Source organism: Phoxinus phoxinus, assembly GCF_949152265.1.
Source record: "Phoxinus phoxinus genome assembly, chromosome: 6".
Lineage (NCBI taxonomy): Eukaryota > Metazoa > Chordata > Actinopteri > Cypriniformes > Leuciscidae > Phoxinus > Phoxinus phoxinus.
Window position 1 is genome coordinate 30,671,764 of NC_136881.1, and position 17,143 is coordinate 30,688,906.

The 17,143-nt window shown below is 36.8% G+C and overlaps 1 protein-coding gene and 1 long non-coding RNA gene across 3 annotated transcripts in view; one reads left to right on the forward strand and one right to left on the reverse strand.

Moving 5' to 3' along the window:
- Positions 1-12,572, forward strand: part of LOC306999805 (sarcoplasmic/endoplasmic reticulum calcium ATPase 2) — a 30,127-nt gene extending 17,555 nt beyond the window's left edge. The window contains exons 16-22 of one of the 2 annotated variants that reach the window (XM_079614792.1): positions 74-315; positions 386-606; positions 2,348-2,550; positions 3,612-3,697; positions 5,042-5,175; positions 7,073-7,190; positions 10,058-12,572. In XM_079614792.1, coding sequence (XP_079470918.1) covers positions 74-315; positions 386-606; positions 2,348-2,550; positions 3,612-3,697; positions 5,042-5,175; positions 7,073-7,190; positions 10,058-10,342 — 1,289 coding nt within the window. In that variant the 3' untranslated portion in view covers positions 10,343-12,572. The remainder of the gene's footprint in view (positions 1-73; positions 316-385; positions 607-2,347; positions 2,551-3,611; positions 3,698-5,041; positions 5,176-7,072; positions 7,191-10,057) is intronic. The other variant, XM_079614791.1, reaches the window with a different exon arrangement.
- Positions 12,573-12,627: 55 nt separating this feature from the next.
- Positions 12,628-13,316, reverse strand: LOC307000402. The gene is made up of 3 exons (XR_013798033.1): positions 13,265-13,316; positions 13,055-13,165; positions 12,628-12,972 (listed from the first exon to the last, which is right to left on the reverse strand). It is a non-coding gene; the product is annotated as an uncharacterized lncRNA (long non-coding RNA).
- Positions 13,317-17,143: the final 3,827 nt, after the last annotated feature.

Here is a 17,143-nt window from a genome sequence, read left to right on the forward strand (position 1 = left end):
CACAGTAAGAATGAACAAATCTGCATATAAAGAAAGTCAATTTGAGGTCTTCTTCCTGTGTTGATTTGTGTAGGCGACAATAAGGCCACTGCCCTGTCTATTTGTCGTCGAGTGGGCATCATCACTGAGCAGGAGGAAGAAGAGGCTGAAAGTGGGCCGTATGGCAGCGGCCTCACAGGACGCGAGTTTGATGAGCTGCCTACCCACCTGCAGCGAGAGGCCTGCCGCACCGCCCGCTGTTTCGCCCGCGTCGAGCCAACGCACAAGAGCCGCATCGTAGAATATTTGCAAAGCCTAAGCGACATCACAGCTATGGTACGTTTTTCTAGTTGCATTTGTTTGAGTGCAAAAGTGCAAAAAACTCACACTTGTTTTTTCTGTCTAGACTGGTGATGGTGTAAATGATGCCCCTGCTTTGAAGAAGGCTGAGATTGGCATTGCTATGGGCTCAGGCACGGCCGTGGCTAAATCTGCTTCAGAGATGATCTTGGCAGACGATAACTTTTCAACCATCGTGGCCGCAGTGGAGGAGGGTCGAGCCATTTACAACAACATGAAACAGTTCATCCGTTACCTTATTTCTTCTAACATTGGAGAGGTAGTCTGGTAAGTACAGACAGAAATACAGACTTTTATATATCACTCTTACTCTTAATGCCCTGATATACTCACGGCTGAGTTCATTTTCCATCTTCGCTTAGTGGTAAAAAAAAAAGTTTGAAATGCGTTTGCAACGTTATAATGTTAGCAAACATCCTGGGGCGTTTAGAGGAAATATGTGCTGGGTGCTTTCCTCCCAATAACAAAATAAAACAGCAGTAAAGAAAGCATTTGATCATAGTGATGTGTATATGTTTGCACAAGCTCTGTAATTCGGCACTTCAATCAAGTCACGTTGATTTATATAGCACTTTATACACCAAAATGCTTTAAAGCAAGCAGCTAAACATGTTAAAGATGAGATAAAGATGATTTTTTTCATGTTTTTTTTTTTAACATGAAAAAAAAACAGTGTCAGTAGCCACGTTTCCATTACCCTTCAAATTGCGCAAATTTAAATTGCGAATTGAAAATACGCTCAATGGAAACACGTCAATTTCGCAAAAACTCCCATTTATCGCAAAAAAGTTTTTACACTCGCATTAGGTGGTTTTTCAGGCAATTTGAAAAAGAAATATTTTGCAAAACTGCAATGGAAAATGTTTTTTGCGCATTTACAGGTCACATGACGTAGATGACGCGATGTGTTCGGACAGAATACGAGACGGAGTTGTTTATTAAATTCATAAAAGACAAAATAATTACAGGAATTCCTGGAAACCTCAAAGAAACGCCACAATCAAGACCTCGAATTAGAAATGAGTGAGAAACACCAAGAAAGTGTTATCGCATAACAATCGGTTAATGGAAACACCGTCATTTCGCAATCGTTTTGTATCGATTATCGATATTTAGAAAAAATCGCAAAAGTTTTGCGCAAATCTTTAAATTAGAATTACAACTTAATTTTCCACTATAAAGTAACTCTCCAGTGTGTTCATGATTTTACTCGTGGACGTCTGACCTCGACGGACTGAATAAGAGAAATAAACCGGAGAAGATTTAAACATCAAAGAAGGCACACCTACCTTTTACATAATTGCCAAGGACCAATGGTGGTTTGAAAGAGTTTATCAGCCGGAGCGAATTATTCCGGAAAGTTTATTGTGAAATCTGTGTGGGGAAATCTTTCGCCCTCATGTGAAATTCCCAATTGTGCAGATTCCTATTGAAAATACTTGATTTCGCCCACACAAATTTGTCGTACAACTGAAAATGTGACCAGTGGCGTCCCTGCCTGTACGCAGAGTATGCACACTGCATACTCTGACATCATCAGCATTTCAATATGAATTAAATTTCCATGTTAGTTCTTTCTGTAATGTTTTGTGGCAGTCTCTCTCATGTAACGATTAAATCAGTCTACCACTGTAGTCTGTCTGTCCGTGATAAAAAGCAGTGTGCGCTGTACTGTGTTTAGTAGATTAGCGTTTAGACTGGGTGTTCACACAGAACCAACTGCCATGAGCCGAATGAACACAGAGTGCTTTTTTGCTTTTAAATTTGTGAGATGACTGCAAAATGTCGGAAGACCTGTTTTTAAAAGTTGAACTTCTTGGCACGCTATTTTAAAAACTCATTGAAAAAGCAGTGAGATTGGTCAAATACGTCCATCTAGTGCATGTTAAATAGAATAACAATTTAAAAGCAGCACTGGAATGCAACAACACATTTTATGATAAAGTTATTAATATATATAATCATGTGACCGCACCCTAAACATTGTATCTTTCTCTCTGTCTCTCAGTATTTTCCTCACAGCTGCTTTGGGAATGCCTGAGGCTCTGATCCCAGTCCAGTTGCTGTGGGTCAATCTGGTGACGGATGGCTTCCCAGCTACTGCTCTTGGCTTCAACCCCCCTGACCTGGATATCATGTCACGTCCCCCACGCTCCCCTAAAGAACCACTCATTTCTGGTTGGCTCTTCTGCAGATACCTCATCATTGGCTGTGAGTCATTTACACAAATGTCACTTCTTGTCATCATTAGTGTATATAGAATAATGCTATTAAAATGAAGGATTGATCCTGTTAGATCAGTGCAGTCTTTGTGACATACCTTGTTGAAGAGATGACCGTGCTCTTACAACATGAACAGTTATGCCACACAAGCAGTGCCAATGTGGTATAAATGTGGAATAGATCCAATTTGTCCTTGTGTATATCATACAGCTTTGTGTGAGGTGTGCAGCGGGGCTTAGATTCGGCCTGAGCCATCTGGCCCGTTCCAATCCAGACAAATGCGATGACGCCTATATTTTGTCATCTTTCACAGTTTTTTTTGTTCAAAACTCTGTCCCTTTTTAGTGTACTAGACAGCATGTTAAGAATTAGCAATAAGACCAACTGGACAACCCATAAAAAGTCAAAATTTGATCCAGCACCATTCCGATTTCAATATGATATTGATTCATATATATATAATTCCAAATTCAAATGCTATTTATTTCTACATAATCAACATTCAAATAAAAAACAAGTTTTATATAAACATTTAAAATTCAAATAAAAGTCAGTTTATTTGTAAACTTTTGAATGATTTATTAATCTATTAATTATTTGAAATATAAACATTAAATGGTATCCGTCATAACTTGTTTTCATGACAGATGAGGAAACTACAGCAATCTGCCACGCCACATTAAAGAGCGTCAAAACAAATATCTATTTTTGGAATTTCATGATAAAGCAGAATATGAAAGCTGAGACACATCAACAGAAAACAACATAGACCAAAAGATTGATCTTGGAATTTAAGAATCGATGTCGGTTCGTCAATATGAAGATCGATTTAAAATCGTTGAATCAATATTGTCAACCTAGCTCTAGTAAACATTACTGAGTCGAGAGAACCGTCAAGAGGCTAAATTACAACAATCTATGTATGAACTTTCACACACTCTCTTTTAGATGGTAACCATGAATTAAAGTTTAAGAACCAATGAATTGACTCTGAAAATGTTAATTGGTTAAGTTGCATTTCAATCCCTTTATCTCTCTCTGTTTGGCAGGTTATGTAGGGGCAGCAACAGTTGGAGCTGCTGCCTGGTGGTTCATGGCAGCTCATGATGGACCAAAGCTCAACTACTACCAACTGGTAATAAAAAAGAAAATTATTAGGGGTGTGCGATATCATGATTTTTGATCGTGGATGATTAAAATCTCTCCACGATCTGCTTTTGAAGAAATATCGTAGTATCGTGCTACAGTGTATTCTATCAGTTGCAATTCTGGCGCCTCCGTCCCAACATACAGTACATCACGTTAAAGCAGAGGTAGTTATACTCACAGGACACTGTAATTCACAAAAGTTCATTATTTGCATGTGCTTTAAAGCCCCGCCGGTTAAACATTTCATTTGCGGGTTGATGTGCTGTTCTAACATGCACTTTTCTGAGCGTGTACACCTGAAGCGCACAGGCACTAAAAGCCTGTCAAACAGTGCCTGCCTGAGGCACAAAAGGTTTACATAAACACAGTTGGTTATGTCTAAAGTGAAAGCAAACATTTGAGAGTGTCATTTGCGTGTGTTTTAGAATAGATGCGTCCCGGTCTTAAAGTAACAGTAGCCTAATAGTAAACATGCTGCCGCTTGTCCTTAAAGGGATAGTTCACCCAAAAATGAAATTTCTGTCATTATTTACTCACTCTAATGTTGTTCCAAACCTGTATTCATTTATTACTTGTGCTGAACACAAAATAAGATATGTTGAAGAATGTGGGTATCCAAACTGACTTCCATAGTAGAAAAAAATATACTATGGAAGTCACTGGGGACCAGCAACTGTTTGGTTACACACATTCTTCAAAATAACTTTTATTTTCTACAGAAGATAGAAACTTATTTGGGTTTAAAACTACTTGAGAGAGTAAATAATGACAATTTTCATTTTTGGGGAAACTATACATTTTAATGTTAATAAAAGAACAAAACTGAAAATCACTCAATGCTCTTTGAAATCAAAGATTTTTATCTTCGCAAACAGTGATTTTATAATGTCTAATATATACCTGCATGCAAACTAAAGAAAGAAACGGAAGAAACTGACTTTAGGAATAGTTAATTTGCTCCATAGAGCTATAAGGCCATCTAGTGGCAAGAGTCATGAAATATCATGTTATATTATGGCTTCTCCACAAGAGGTTGACGGATACACCCAATGTGAGACTTTTTGAGCTGTTTTAACAAGTTTTCGCATGTAATGGAGAGTTATTTTGTATTTAAGTGAAAGAATGTAAATGTGCTTATTTATATTTAAATTATTGATAAAATATAGTAATTTAGAGGTAAATTAAATAAAAATGAAATGATATAAGTTTCTGGGCAAAAAAAAAATTGTTTTTTTTTACAGGTACAGGAGGAGAGGATAAGGATAAAATATCATTTTTGACCAAGTAAGCCAGTTCTGTAAACGCATCTTCTCTGTTGTTTTTTCTATAGTCTCACTATCTGCAGTGCAGTGAAGGTCATGCTGAGTTTGCAGGAGTGCAGTGCTCTGTGTTCGAGTCTCCATACCCCATGACCATGGCCCTGTCTGTGCTGGTCACTATAGAGATGTGCAATGCCCTCAACAGGTGTGTGATTTTTAAGAAATGTTGTCATGACATAAAACCACTACTGGATGTTTTTATGGGGAGAATAGAACATTCATCTTACAACTATACCTACTATTATGCTAAAATATTCGTAATGCAAATATACCATTTAATTTGATTTTCTCTTTATTTCATCAAAATTATGACGTATCTCACTTATAAAGTATATAATATATACACTACCATTAAAAAGTTTGGGGACAGTATGATATTTTTTTTAAATATTTTTTGTAAAGAAATTAACTTTCATTCAGCAAGGACACATTCAATTAATTAAACGGGATTTTTATGTTGTTACAATTTTTTTATTTTAAATAAAGGTCCCATGACATGAAATTTTCACTTTCTGAGGTTTTTTAACATTAATATGAGTTCGCCTAGCCTGTATATGGTCCCCCAGTGGCTGGAAATTTCAATCGGTGTAAACCGAGCTTTGGCTATCTTTCTCTGCCTTTGAGAAAATGAAATCTCAGACGGGCTAATCTTGAATCTCCCCCATATGACGTCATACAGGGGAAAGGTTACCTACCCTTTCTCTGCTTTGCCCGCCCAGATAATTTGGCCCGCCCATAAGAAAATTAGCTACGCAAGCGCGATATTGTTTTTTCCTCGAGAGACATCATGGCTTGCAAATGAGCGAAGCATGGCAGTTGCTCAGTGTTTGGATGTACAAATGAACACAAAAGTATTTTTTAGTTCCTTCATCCGAGCCTCTGAAGAAACAATGGATTCATTTTATTTTCTCTGGAAATGTGCCGACACAACTTCCCAAAGTTTTGTATGGTCCAAACATTTCACCGACGACTGTTTCTTCTTAAACTTGGGCCAATACAGAGCTGGCCTCGATGAACGTCTGAAAATAAATCGATCGAGCTACCAAGCAACAATTTCTGATGTGTAATTGATCAAGTTCAGACAGGTAATCTTTCTCTCACAATCGTTCAATACTGTTGATGCATCAGTAAGTCAAGCCAAACTTTGGACACTTGCCAAACTCGTTGAAATCAATGACGCACTTTACATTGCACAACGAAGCTCTTACTGTATTTACATCATCGTGTTTGCATTGGGGAAAGCATTAGAGAGAGTGCAGAAACTGCGTTGCAATGATAAGATCTTCATTCTCGCGATCAACAACAGACTGTCATCTGCTTGCTCAATGCTCATCACGGCAACATTTTATGTGATGGGAATAGATCTAAATACTTTAAAAACTTCTCACGATTCGTTAATATCGATAGCTGTAATAGTAAAAACGTATATGGTAATAGCTGTAGTAAAAGTATTTGAGAGTTTCACATGTAATAAGTAGCTATTTCATATGCAAGCATGTCAGCCAATCACAGCAGTGGCCGGTTACACTGAATCTCACACAGACACGCCCCTTCAAACAGAGCGTTCAAATCAGGCTAGAAAAAATGCCTTTTATTTCTAAATTATGACTATTTTTGGTCTAAAAAAACATACTAACATTATAAGGGCAACCCAGGAAACATTATAAAATAATAAAATAACCCCATGTCATGGGACCTTTAAATAAATGCTTTCCTTTTGAACGTTCTATTCAAAGAATCCTTAAAAAAAAACATGTATCACGGTTTCCAAAAAATATTAAGCAGCACAGCATGTTTTCAACATTGATACTAATACGAAATCTTTCTTGAGCAGCAAATCAGCATATTAGAATGATTTCTTAAGTATCATGTGACATGTAATGATGCTGAAAATTCAGCTTTGCCATCACAGGAATACATTACATTTGAATGTATATAATACTGTAATAATACTGAAATGGGCAGATCATTCTACCTATGTTTGGTTTAAGACAGGGGAGCATAGACTCCTCTTATTGACTTTGTGTGTATGTGTGTTTCAGTTTGTCCGAAAATCAGTCTCTACTCAAGATGCCACCGTGGTCAAACCCCTGGCTGGTGGGAGCCATCTGTCTATCCATGGCCCTACACTTCCTTATCCTATATGTGGACCCTCTTCCTGTAAGTAAGATTCTGTGTGCCTGAGATTTTAAAAGATGATGCAGAAATATCTCAGAAAAACACCTGGGCATAATTAAAGAGGAATGTGTGCGTTTGATAGGCTGGGCTTGTGCATGCCTGTCTGTCAGTAAACCACATTAAAAGTGGTTGCCTAATGAGTCTAGGAAATGATAGGAGAATGCTGTTTAGTTCACTGATGACGAAAGGCTTCGCTGAGAAATAACGGCTATGATGGATGATAATAATACAGTAAATCATAACCCACTCAGACTTTGAGGAATATTTGTGACTTTATCAATAGAATTATGCAATGCTAAAGAAAATTATGTCATCGTTAAGAATAAAAAAATGAAAAATTGTGTCATTTACACTACTGTACAAAAGTTTGGTCTCAGTTCGTTTTTTAAAAGATCTATTTTTCTCACCGATGCTGCGTTTATTTGATCATAAATACAGTAAAACAGTTATATACCGTATATACCCGAATATAAGACGAGGTTTTTGTCCTAAAAATAGGCTGAAAAATGGGGTGTCGTCTTATATTTGCGATATAGACAAAATCACGGGGGAAAGGGAGAAAGAACGAATTAATATGAAATAGTGACTGAAACGCGACCCATTAAGACAAAACCAGCTTCCCCTTCCAAGATGTTAATCTGCACAAAAATCCTGATAATCAAGCCGTCGTCTGATGAAATTAAATACAAATAAGATAAAAACAATATCTGTGCTGTGATTTCGGCTATACTTGCATGTAAAATTAGAGAAGCAACATAATATCTGTGTTTAACTGAATTAAAACGCTGCTCCACTCTGCGAGACGCAGAGCGAGAGAGCGAGTGAGAGATAGAGATAGAAGTGCGTGCGAGTGAGAGAGAGAGAGAGAGAGAGAGAGAGAGAGAGAGAGAGAGAGAGAAAGAAAGGTGCGTGCGCGTGCTGGAAGAGAGAGAATGAATTATCAGTGCAATTTTCAAATAAAATTATTTTCTGTTGAAAACCAGATTTTTTCCACAAAAATCTCTTTTTGTCCCAAAAATAAGTCTGGAAATGGGGGGTCGTCTTATATTCAGGGTTGTCTTATATTCTGGTATATACGGTACTGTGAACTCTTGTTACAATTCAAAAATCTTTTAATTTATTCAAAGATTTATTCCTGTGATGGCAAAGCTGTATTTTCAGCATCATTGCTCCAGTCTTCAGTATCACACGATCCTTTAGAAATCTGTCTAATATGCTGATTTGCTGCTCAAGTAAAAACAATTATATATATTTTCAGGATTCTTTGAGAAATCGATTTCAAAGAAATACTGTTCTTTTGAAACTTCTAAGTCTTTTGTAACATTATGGGCCCTATCTTGCACCCAGCGCAATTGACTTTGAACACCGACGCATGTATCATTCCTATTTTGCACCCGCGCACAGCGGACTTTTCCCTCCACAGACGCACGTCGGTAAATTAGGGAATGAACTTGCGCTCGCGGGGGCGGTTCAGCGCAAAGAGGAGGCGTGTTCCGGTGCAAAACTTCCCTGGTGCTATTTTCCAGTTTTAGAAAGCAATTGCGCCACTGACGAGGAAAAACACAGTCTAAAGACAGTGGCGCGTTGCGCGTTAGTGATATGGTATTTTAAGGGCGCGTGCTTGGCCATAATGTAGTGTGTTAACGCGCATCCACTTTGATTCTCTAATAATTATAAACAGACGCAGCAGTTTTCATTTTTGCAAATCATACATTATTACAAGGAAAAATATTAACACACGAGGGAAATCATTGTTGTGTCCGTGAAGATGTGAAAAATATCTATCTAGATTTTTTTTTTTTTTATCTAGATTAGGTTACACATTTAACCAAATTTTACGCCTGTTTAACCGAAGCTAATTTGGCTGGGTTTCTCCCATCATCCCCAATGTCACTTCTCTGTGTTTTACGGTCCTGACGAGAACGTCGGTCTCCTCGGCTGTGAACTGCTCCTGGCGCGCGCTGGCAAACCCGCCGTTATAATAGCAATCAGCCGTGGAACAAGCGCGCCTGCTCTTAAAGGGAATGTGAGAGGACGCTCTGATTGGTTTATTTCACGTTACGCCCAAACCACACCTATGAATAATGAAGCTACTTCAGACCAACCCCTTTTAGATTTGCGCCAGGCGCAAGAGGCTTTTATCCCGCCGGGAAAATAGCAACAGCGCCGGGATCCGCCCACAAAGTTACTTGCGCTTTGCGCTTTGACACTTGCGTTTCAGATCGTTAAAATAGGGCCCTATGTCTTTACTATCACTTTTGATCAATAAAATGCATCCTTGCTTCAAAAAAGTATTCAATTCTTTAAACAAACTGACCACAAACTTTTGAACGATGGTGTATGTCGCTTCAAAAACCTGTATGACTTTCTTTCTTTGGTGGGACACAAAAGGTGAATTTTTTTCTTCTATCTTTTGAAGACTATCTTGGTCACTATAAAGTGAATTAGGACTTGTGCCATCAAGCTTCAAAATGGCATGAAAGTATCTTAAATGATGTATATATCATAAATTTAAGATGTTATTTATTAAAAACCTATCTCTCCTTGTGTTGATAATGAGAGTAGACGCATCATATTTGTGAAAAAAATATATTATTTTGAGTTGAATCTAATTCAATGCTTTAGTTCTCAAAAACCTGAATGATTTGTTCACAAATCAAACTGGGCTGCGTTTCCCAAAAGCATCGTAAGCTTAAGTTGATCGCAGAGATCATTGATGTCAATTGTTCTATGATTAACTTAGGCTCCACAGAAGATAGAAAGTCAGACAGTTTTTGGAATGGACATTAGTGTAAGTAAATACTATTCCTGTAAGTTAAATCCATGTCTGTTACTGTTTGTCTCTGTAGTTCATATTTCAGATCAGACCATTATCTTGGCCTCAGTGGGTGACTGTTCTGAAGATGTCTCTGCCTGTTATTTTGATGGATGAAGCCCTGAAGTTCTTGGCCAGAAACTACATTGAGCCTGGCAACGAGTTGCTGGAGGAGGACGGAACTGTGGCCAGGGGGGTGATCGCCAAACTGCAGCAGGCATTTAGGGGTGTATCCTGGTCGTTTGTGTTCATCTCTGCCCCACTGCTGGTCTGGATCTTCAGCCTGGACTCAGACATAACCAATATCTTCTGGGATTAGAAGGAAGGAGTGTGGATGTGAGTCTTTGTGTGTGTGTGTGTGTGTGTGTGTGTGTGTGTGTGTGTGTGTGTGTGTGTGTGTGTGTGTGTGTGTGTGTGTGTGTGTGTGTGTGTGTGTGTGTGTGTGTGTGTGTGTGTGTGTGTGTGTGTGTGTGTGTGTGTGTGTGTGTGTGTGTGTGTGTGTGTGTGTGTGTGTGTGTGTGTGTGTCAGAGGCAGACAGAAGCAGTGTACGGATCTAATGTAGAACGGATTTTATGCTCAGAGTGAAAAACAGAGAAGTACGAAGGAACAGTTACGGAGCCACTAAAAGGACATGGTGAAGGAAAAAAACTCAAATGATCATGATAAATTTTTTTTTTGAGGTTTGTGTTCCTCTAAGAATATTTTCATTCGTTTGCAAAAACCTTAGCTTTTCCTCGCAACACTTTTTTTTCATCACCATGTCCTTTTAGGTGCTCTGTAAAAGGTAGAGCAGGACCAGGACAATCACAGATAAATGAATGCTGGGAAAAGCTAGGGACAGACAGAGGGAGAGAAATTGAATTCCGTCTTAAAAAATGGCAAATGATGTGCTCGTGACCAACTACTTAAGCCTTCCCCATGTGTCACTGGTTTTGCATTGTACTTTCAGTTTTTATTTTTGTTATTTATTTTTTGAAAATAAGTTAAAAATGCACATATGTTTATATAAATTTTAGCCTCAAATTGTAGTTTTTCTTTTAATTAGTTGCTTTTTAAAGGTTACTTGTGTCATTTTTGTATTACTAGCGATACCAAACGGAAATGCCATATGTTTGCTTAATCAGCCCGACCGGGTGAGACATAAAAACATTGGCATAAAAACCATTTGACTGACCTATGAAAGACAGTGGAAACGTTATCTGGTGCTGCTATTGGCACAGAAATGACACACTTTCCCTAAAGAAATACAGTTAAAACAGCCCAAAAGCATCGCAATTGTCTATCAAAGACTAATTTTTCATGATAAATGACATTTTAACCACATACTGCCACATGCATTAAAATATGTCTGTTGGGCCTTAAAAACATCACCCCTAACCATTTAGTTAAAATATTAGCAGGCTGAAAAAGTAAATATCCCAGAAAGGAAGGAATTTATGATTTTTCACTATGTTCCAACGTTACTTCACTTGTGCTTGGGGTAAAATACACATTTTTAGCAGCATAAAATATTCTTATGTTTCAGCCAGTTTTATGTTGATTTGTTTGGGACTCAAACATTTTTTTTTTTTTTTTTTTTTTTTTTTTTTTTTCCAAGTCACAGACTCACTTATCATATTTTCGCATGCAGCTCATTGTAATTTCCTTACATTTCCCCAGTCCAAGTGATGTGAAAAAGAAAAAAAACCTTTCATTATCTTACCCGGAACACTTCCTTGTCATCGCATTGCATTTTTGAAGATCTTTTATTTGGGTATGCCAGCTATACCATGAGTATTGAAAACTGGTCATACGAGTCGCATTGCATGCGCTATCACATTTCATTCCCTTTTTTAGGGGGTTGGGGTTTTGGAACTCTCACACTCACGTTGAATCATTACTTTAAAAATGACTTTTTATTGCTGTGCCTGTATGGCAGGGAATGTCGTTTTTCCTGCTTTTATCCTTTAATACGACTCTTGTGTCCTGAGTCTAACCAGCTACTATTTATTGGGGGCCATTTTTTGCTTATTAAGACCAAACTTCTTTATCAGGTGTCCTGTTATCATACGCCGCTTATCAGATGGATGCTGAAAACGTTTGGCAATAGCATCTGTAATTGATCTGAAAAGTTTATGAGTTTCAGGATCGGTTGTGGATCAATTGTTGTTAATAACAGAACGATTAAGTTGAATTCCATCCTAATGTGTCGAGTGTTGGGGGGGGAAAGGGAAATGTTCATGTTCATAACCTGTTTTTTTCATGTATTCATCCTTTTGGTCATTGTTTCCCTCATCCATCTGAGTCTTATTTTAATGTTAGCTTTTATTTCTTTTTCATTTCAAATCATTCCACTAAAGGAGCTTTATACAAGAATGAAAATCCTGTTCTTTCTATTTGTCATTTAGATTCTATTTATTTCCTATTTCTTGAAAAAGACATTTTGAATTTTGTAGTATTTTGTTATTCATGCAGTCGATACCATAATTGTCATTTAATCGCTGTTCCATTAACAGGGAAATGGAAACTGCTTCATGAAATGGAAAATAAACTCTTGATTTAAAATTCATTAGCTGTGTTTGTGTCTTGTAGCGTTTTTGAAACATTTGACGAAACACTACTGTAAATATTAAAATGTAAAACATTTTTTTATTGACGTACATTTATCACAATAAAAAAATACATATTTCCAATTTATACCAGTGGTCAGGTGCACAAACAATGTGTGAAAACATATCATATAAAAACAAATTAAATAACAAATTAAATATATAAATATAAAAGTGGCAGGATATTTCCAGTACTTTTTAAGACACTTTAGGACACACATGTTGTATTATTTGTAAACACTCCTCAATGAGCTTCGTAAAATCTCTATATTTGTCCCACAAAGAGAGTTTTTGAATGTTCGAGGGGCATGAGTGTTTTGATAAATGGCACGTTTTTCCATCTTTTGAGCGTTTGAGCATCTGCAAATACAAAGATACGTTGCAACTCATCTTGTGTAATATTTGCAAATGTAGTTCATTCATCTTTAACACTTTTCATTACCTGTAAGTTATCCATTAGGCCTTTAGTTTCGTTCCTGATTTCATCGCCATGTGTTGGAAACTTCTCACAGTTATAGTAATCATCAAGTTCCTGTAAAACTTCACACTTTGACTGAGAAAAGAACAAATGCATATCTTGTCAGATACAGTACAGTGGATAAGCACTAGCTAAAAGAAGCTGTTAAAAGTCAAATGTCTGCCTGTAACTTACCTTTCTGCTGCCTTTTTCAGTAGAGATGACCCTGCTTGTACTTGGTGTGAACTAAATATACAAATGGAATGATCATTAGATTAAGAAATTAACTCAAAATTAGACTGATATTAATGACACTTGCACTTACACTTTCAATGTCCAAAAAATGTTTTATCCTGTCCACCTGCCGCCTTGTATATGTGCAGGTTATTTGACTCCTTGTGGGTGCAAGGCTGCCAGACCTCACACACAGTATCATTAGGAAGGCATATATCATCGAATGCACTGTAAAACAAAACCAGAAAGCTCATACACTGAAATCACAAGCAAACTCTACAGTAATTCATTAATTTCCTCAGTCGTATAAAGTCTTACTTGTATCTCCTTGGTGTCAAACACAAAGTCTTTGCTGGCAGTGTTTTAGAGTCGGGTGCCCTTGTCAGAGAGCGACGTCTGTGCCACGGCTTCTGCAAATGTTCCTGATTCTCCATCTTATATATCTTGAGGTCCTCTTTCATCACAAGCTTCCAGCACTGGACTCAAAACTTTCAGAGAACTTTAAGAGTCATCAACCTGCTCACCAGACTAGAGACTATGTGAATTTTGTGTGGGTGTATTGGTTGGACATGTCTCAACGCTATTGTCTATTCGTAGGAATTCGTTAGAAAGAGCCCTCGTACACACTAGTCACTTCCTCCTGGGAAACTATCGGAAATTATGTAATTATGGATATTTTCTAAGTATTCCCAGAAAACTTCGAGTTTGTCTACTGCTCAAACAGGTAAGTGGCCTCTGGCATGCAAATTTTTGGAAGATTGGTAAACTTGGGATTGATTATTCCTTTTGCAGTAGAGCAGGAATTTGGGCTGATGTAATAGATACTACGTTTCTTGACTGGCAGATCTCAGGTAGGGGAAAAAAATCCTACAGGACTTTCAGGTTCAGATCTTTCTTCATGTCCTTTAAAAAATGCTTGAAGAAATGAATTTCCACTGTTTATGTACGGCAATGCACTGCACATTTTTCTTGTACATTTGTATGCATTTTGCTCAACACGCAGTGTTCATTTATACCATTCATTTAAACGTACATTACACTTAATCTCTTTTTATGTATAGTTGTCTGTTATACTATCCATACATCCATATGGGGATATGGATAGTCTCCCCAATATTCAGATTAATGGTCAACAAATAAGCTGGTTCTTAATTTTTTTTCACCAGTAAGGTGGAAACAGCCTTGCAAAAAACAATATTCATTTATTATTACTAACTCTAAGCCTGTAATCATTAAAAGATACATTATTTCAACCCTGTAACATGTTTAGTTTATAAATTATACATTTCATATAATGTGAATGGATAATTAGTAGTAAATAGTAACACTTATTTGAGATGTGCTTGTAATAATTGACATATTATTGTTATTATATATAATTATATTGTATACATTATAATATTATAATTCGTGTATTGTGATATGTAGCACAAAGAAAATTATAAATTAACAATTGATAACTCATAATATTTTTATATATAGCTACATTAGCCTATTTTACATATTTTGGGTTACAATATTCAGGGTTGTCAGGGTTTGGGGTTGAGGAGATGAAGCGAGGACTCAATTGCAGGAGAATGGGTTTTTATTAATAATAAAAATAAACAAAGCACAAACAAAAACTACCCCGAGGGGGAAAACAAGACAGACTTAACTAGACTTGACTTGACTTGACTTTGACAACAGGGAAACACACGGTGTACATATGACAACGAAACAGCACAGGACTGAAAACACAAGGAGATTAAATAGGGAGAACAAACAAAGGAGGTAACGAGAGAGGACAGGTGGGGCAAATCAATCAGTTAACAAGAGGGGAGGGGCTAGACAATTAACTGGAGAGCACATGGCACAAAAGAAACATACATGGCAAGCCATGTGCTCACACCAAACAGGACTAGAACACAAGCACATGGCCAGTAAAACAAATCACAAGCCATGTGCTCAAAAACGAGACAACATGAAAGCAAACAGCTAGTGTAAAACACAAGCTGCGTGCTACACAGTACAGGACAAGACATGAAACAAGGCACACAGACAAGACAACATATGAGTGTCAGGGCTCTGTCACAAAATCAAGAAATAGACCAGACAGAAGTGACAGAACCCTGATAATTACGACATTGAAGGTTAGTGCCAAAACACTTTTTTTTTTTTTACTATATTTAAGAAATACACTCTTAAGAAAAGGTTATGTAGAACCTTAAAGGGGGTTGAATTCAGTTTAATGTAATTTAAGTTAAAATGACTTAAACATCCAAGATGATAGTCCTTAAAATTTTAAGGCAGCAACTTCTTTTACAGTAAACTTTTAGGGGTTCCCATCATAAAAATTCCTTTAAGGAATTTTGTTTTAATTAATTTTTGATTTGGAGATACATTTTATGAATTAAACAGCTCGTAAACATACTTTATCATTAAAAAACTAATTTGAAATAACTTGACAAACATGAAAGTATTTTGCTATATTTTTGGGCATAACATTTTGTCAAGAACAGGTTTTTTGTAATTATGAAAGTGAAAAGTTGTAGCCAAATATACAGAAAGTTTATTATAGCTAAAATGTAAAGCTGTTGGAACAAAAAAAAAAAAACATTTTTATTAAAAAATATTATGTATTTCACACAAACCAGCAAAAATCGCTTTAAATGTGACTAAGTTCAGTCTGTTTTTTCTGTAATTGCAGTATACACGTCACGGGTGATACAATGCAGAATTGCAGAGCTGTCATGCAAATTTATCTTAGCTTAGTTTCAGGTTCTTCCTCATACTCTTATCTCATTAAATATCTCACACGTAACAATACAGCACAATTACCTTGGGGCTTGATTTTAAAACATTCTTGAATGAACTGGTATAAAGCAGCACGATCATGCCCAATCAATAACGTCACCAGTAGTAAAAAAAAAAAAAAAAGTTTTTTTAAACAAGCTTTCATAAATAGGGGCACATTGTGTACATTGGGCACACATATTTCTGTCCCTCCATTGACAGCCTATTCTAAAATTCTAAATAGTCTACACCAATTTGTCAAATAAATCACTCTTTCTGTAAAACATTAAACAAGTTCAGGTAGTTAAAACACTGTTAGGGTTAGGGCTAGTAATCTCTTACTATCTTGTAAGAGATTACAATCTTGCAAAACTCTAAACAATTCTCACTCACTAAAACACATTTTGCACTGTGATGCTCTTATGTTTCAAAACTCTAAACACAGGTAGGCAAAAGTAAAACACAACTACAACACAGTTGTCAAAGTAACGACTCAAAATTGTGCACACTTATTTCTAATGATGTGACCAAACTAACTGTACATAATTCAAGTCTGTTTACTCAAAATGTTGCACTGAATGTTGATTAATGGATGGAAACAAAAGGGAGAGGAGGAAGATGTGTAAGAGGAGGTGAATGAGGATGAGAAAGAACAAGGTGTGAAGAATGTTGCCAAGGCTGGGTCTGGCACACCAGAGGGTTTTCCCCTTTACAGAGATGACATTGTCTAAAAATGATCGCGATTTTAACAGGTAAAAGACTGTTAATTGGCTAACAGAAAGTTTCCTTACTATATACGGTAAATAACTATGATAGATCTAATAGTACATTTACAGTTTTTCTCGATTGTTTACACACATTTTCTGAAAGCATGCCTCATATTCTCAGAACTCTACACACAAATCAAAAAACTCACAATGGGCAAAACCCCTCAATTCTCCTGCAAAATGAAACTTTACATTCAAAACAATGTCATATTTCTTCTTAAAATTGTATTTTGTTTTCAAATGACACACACAAACCATCATATGAATAGACATTTATAAGAACCAGTTGAACACTGATGTG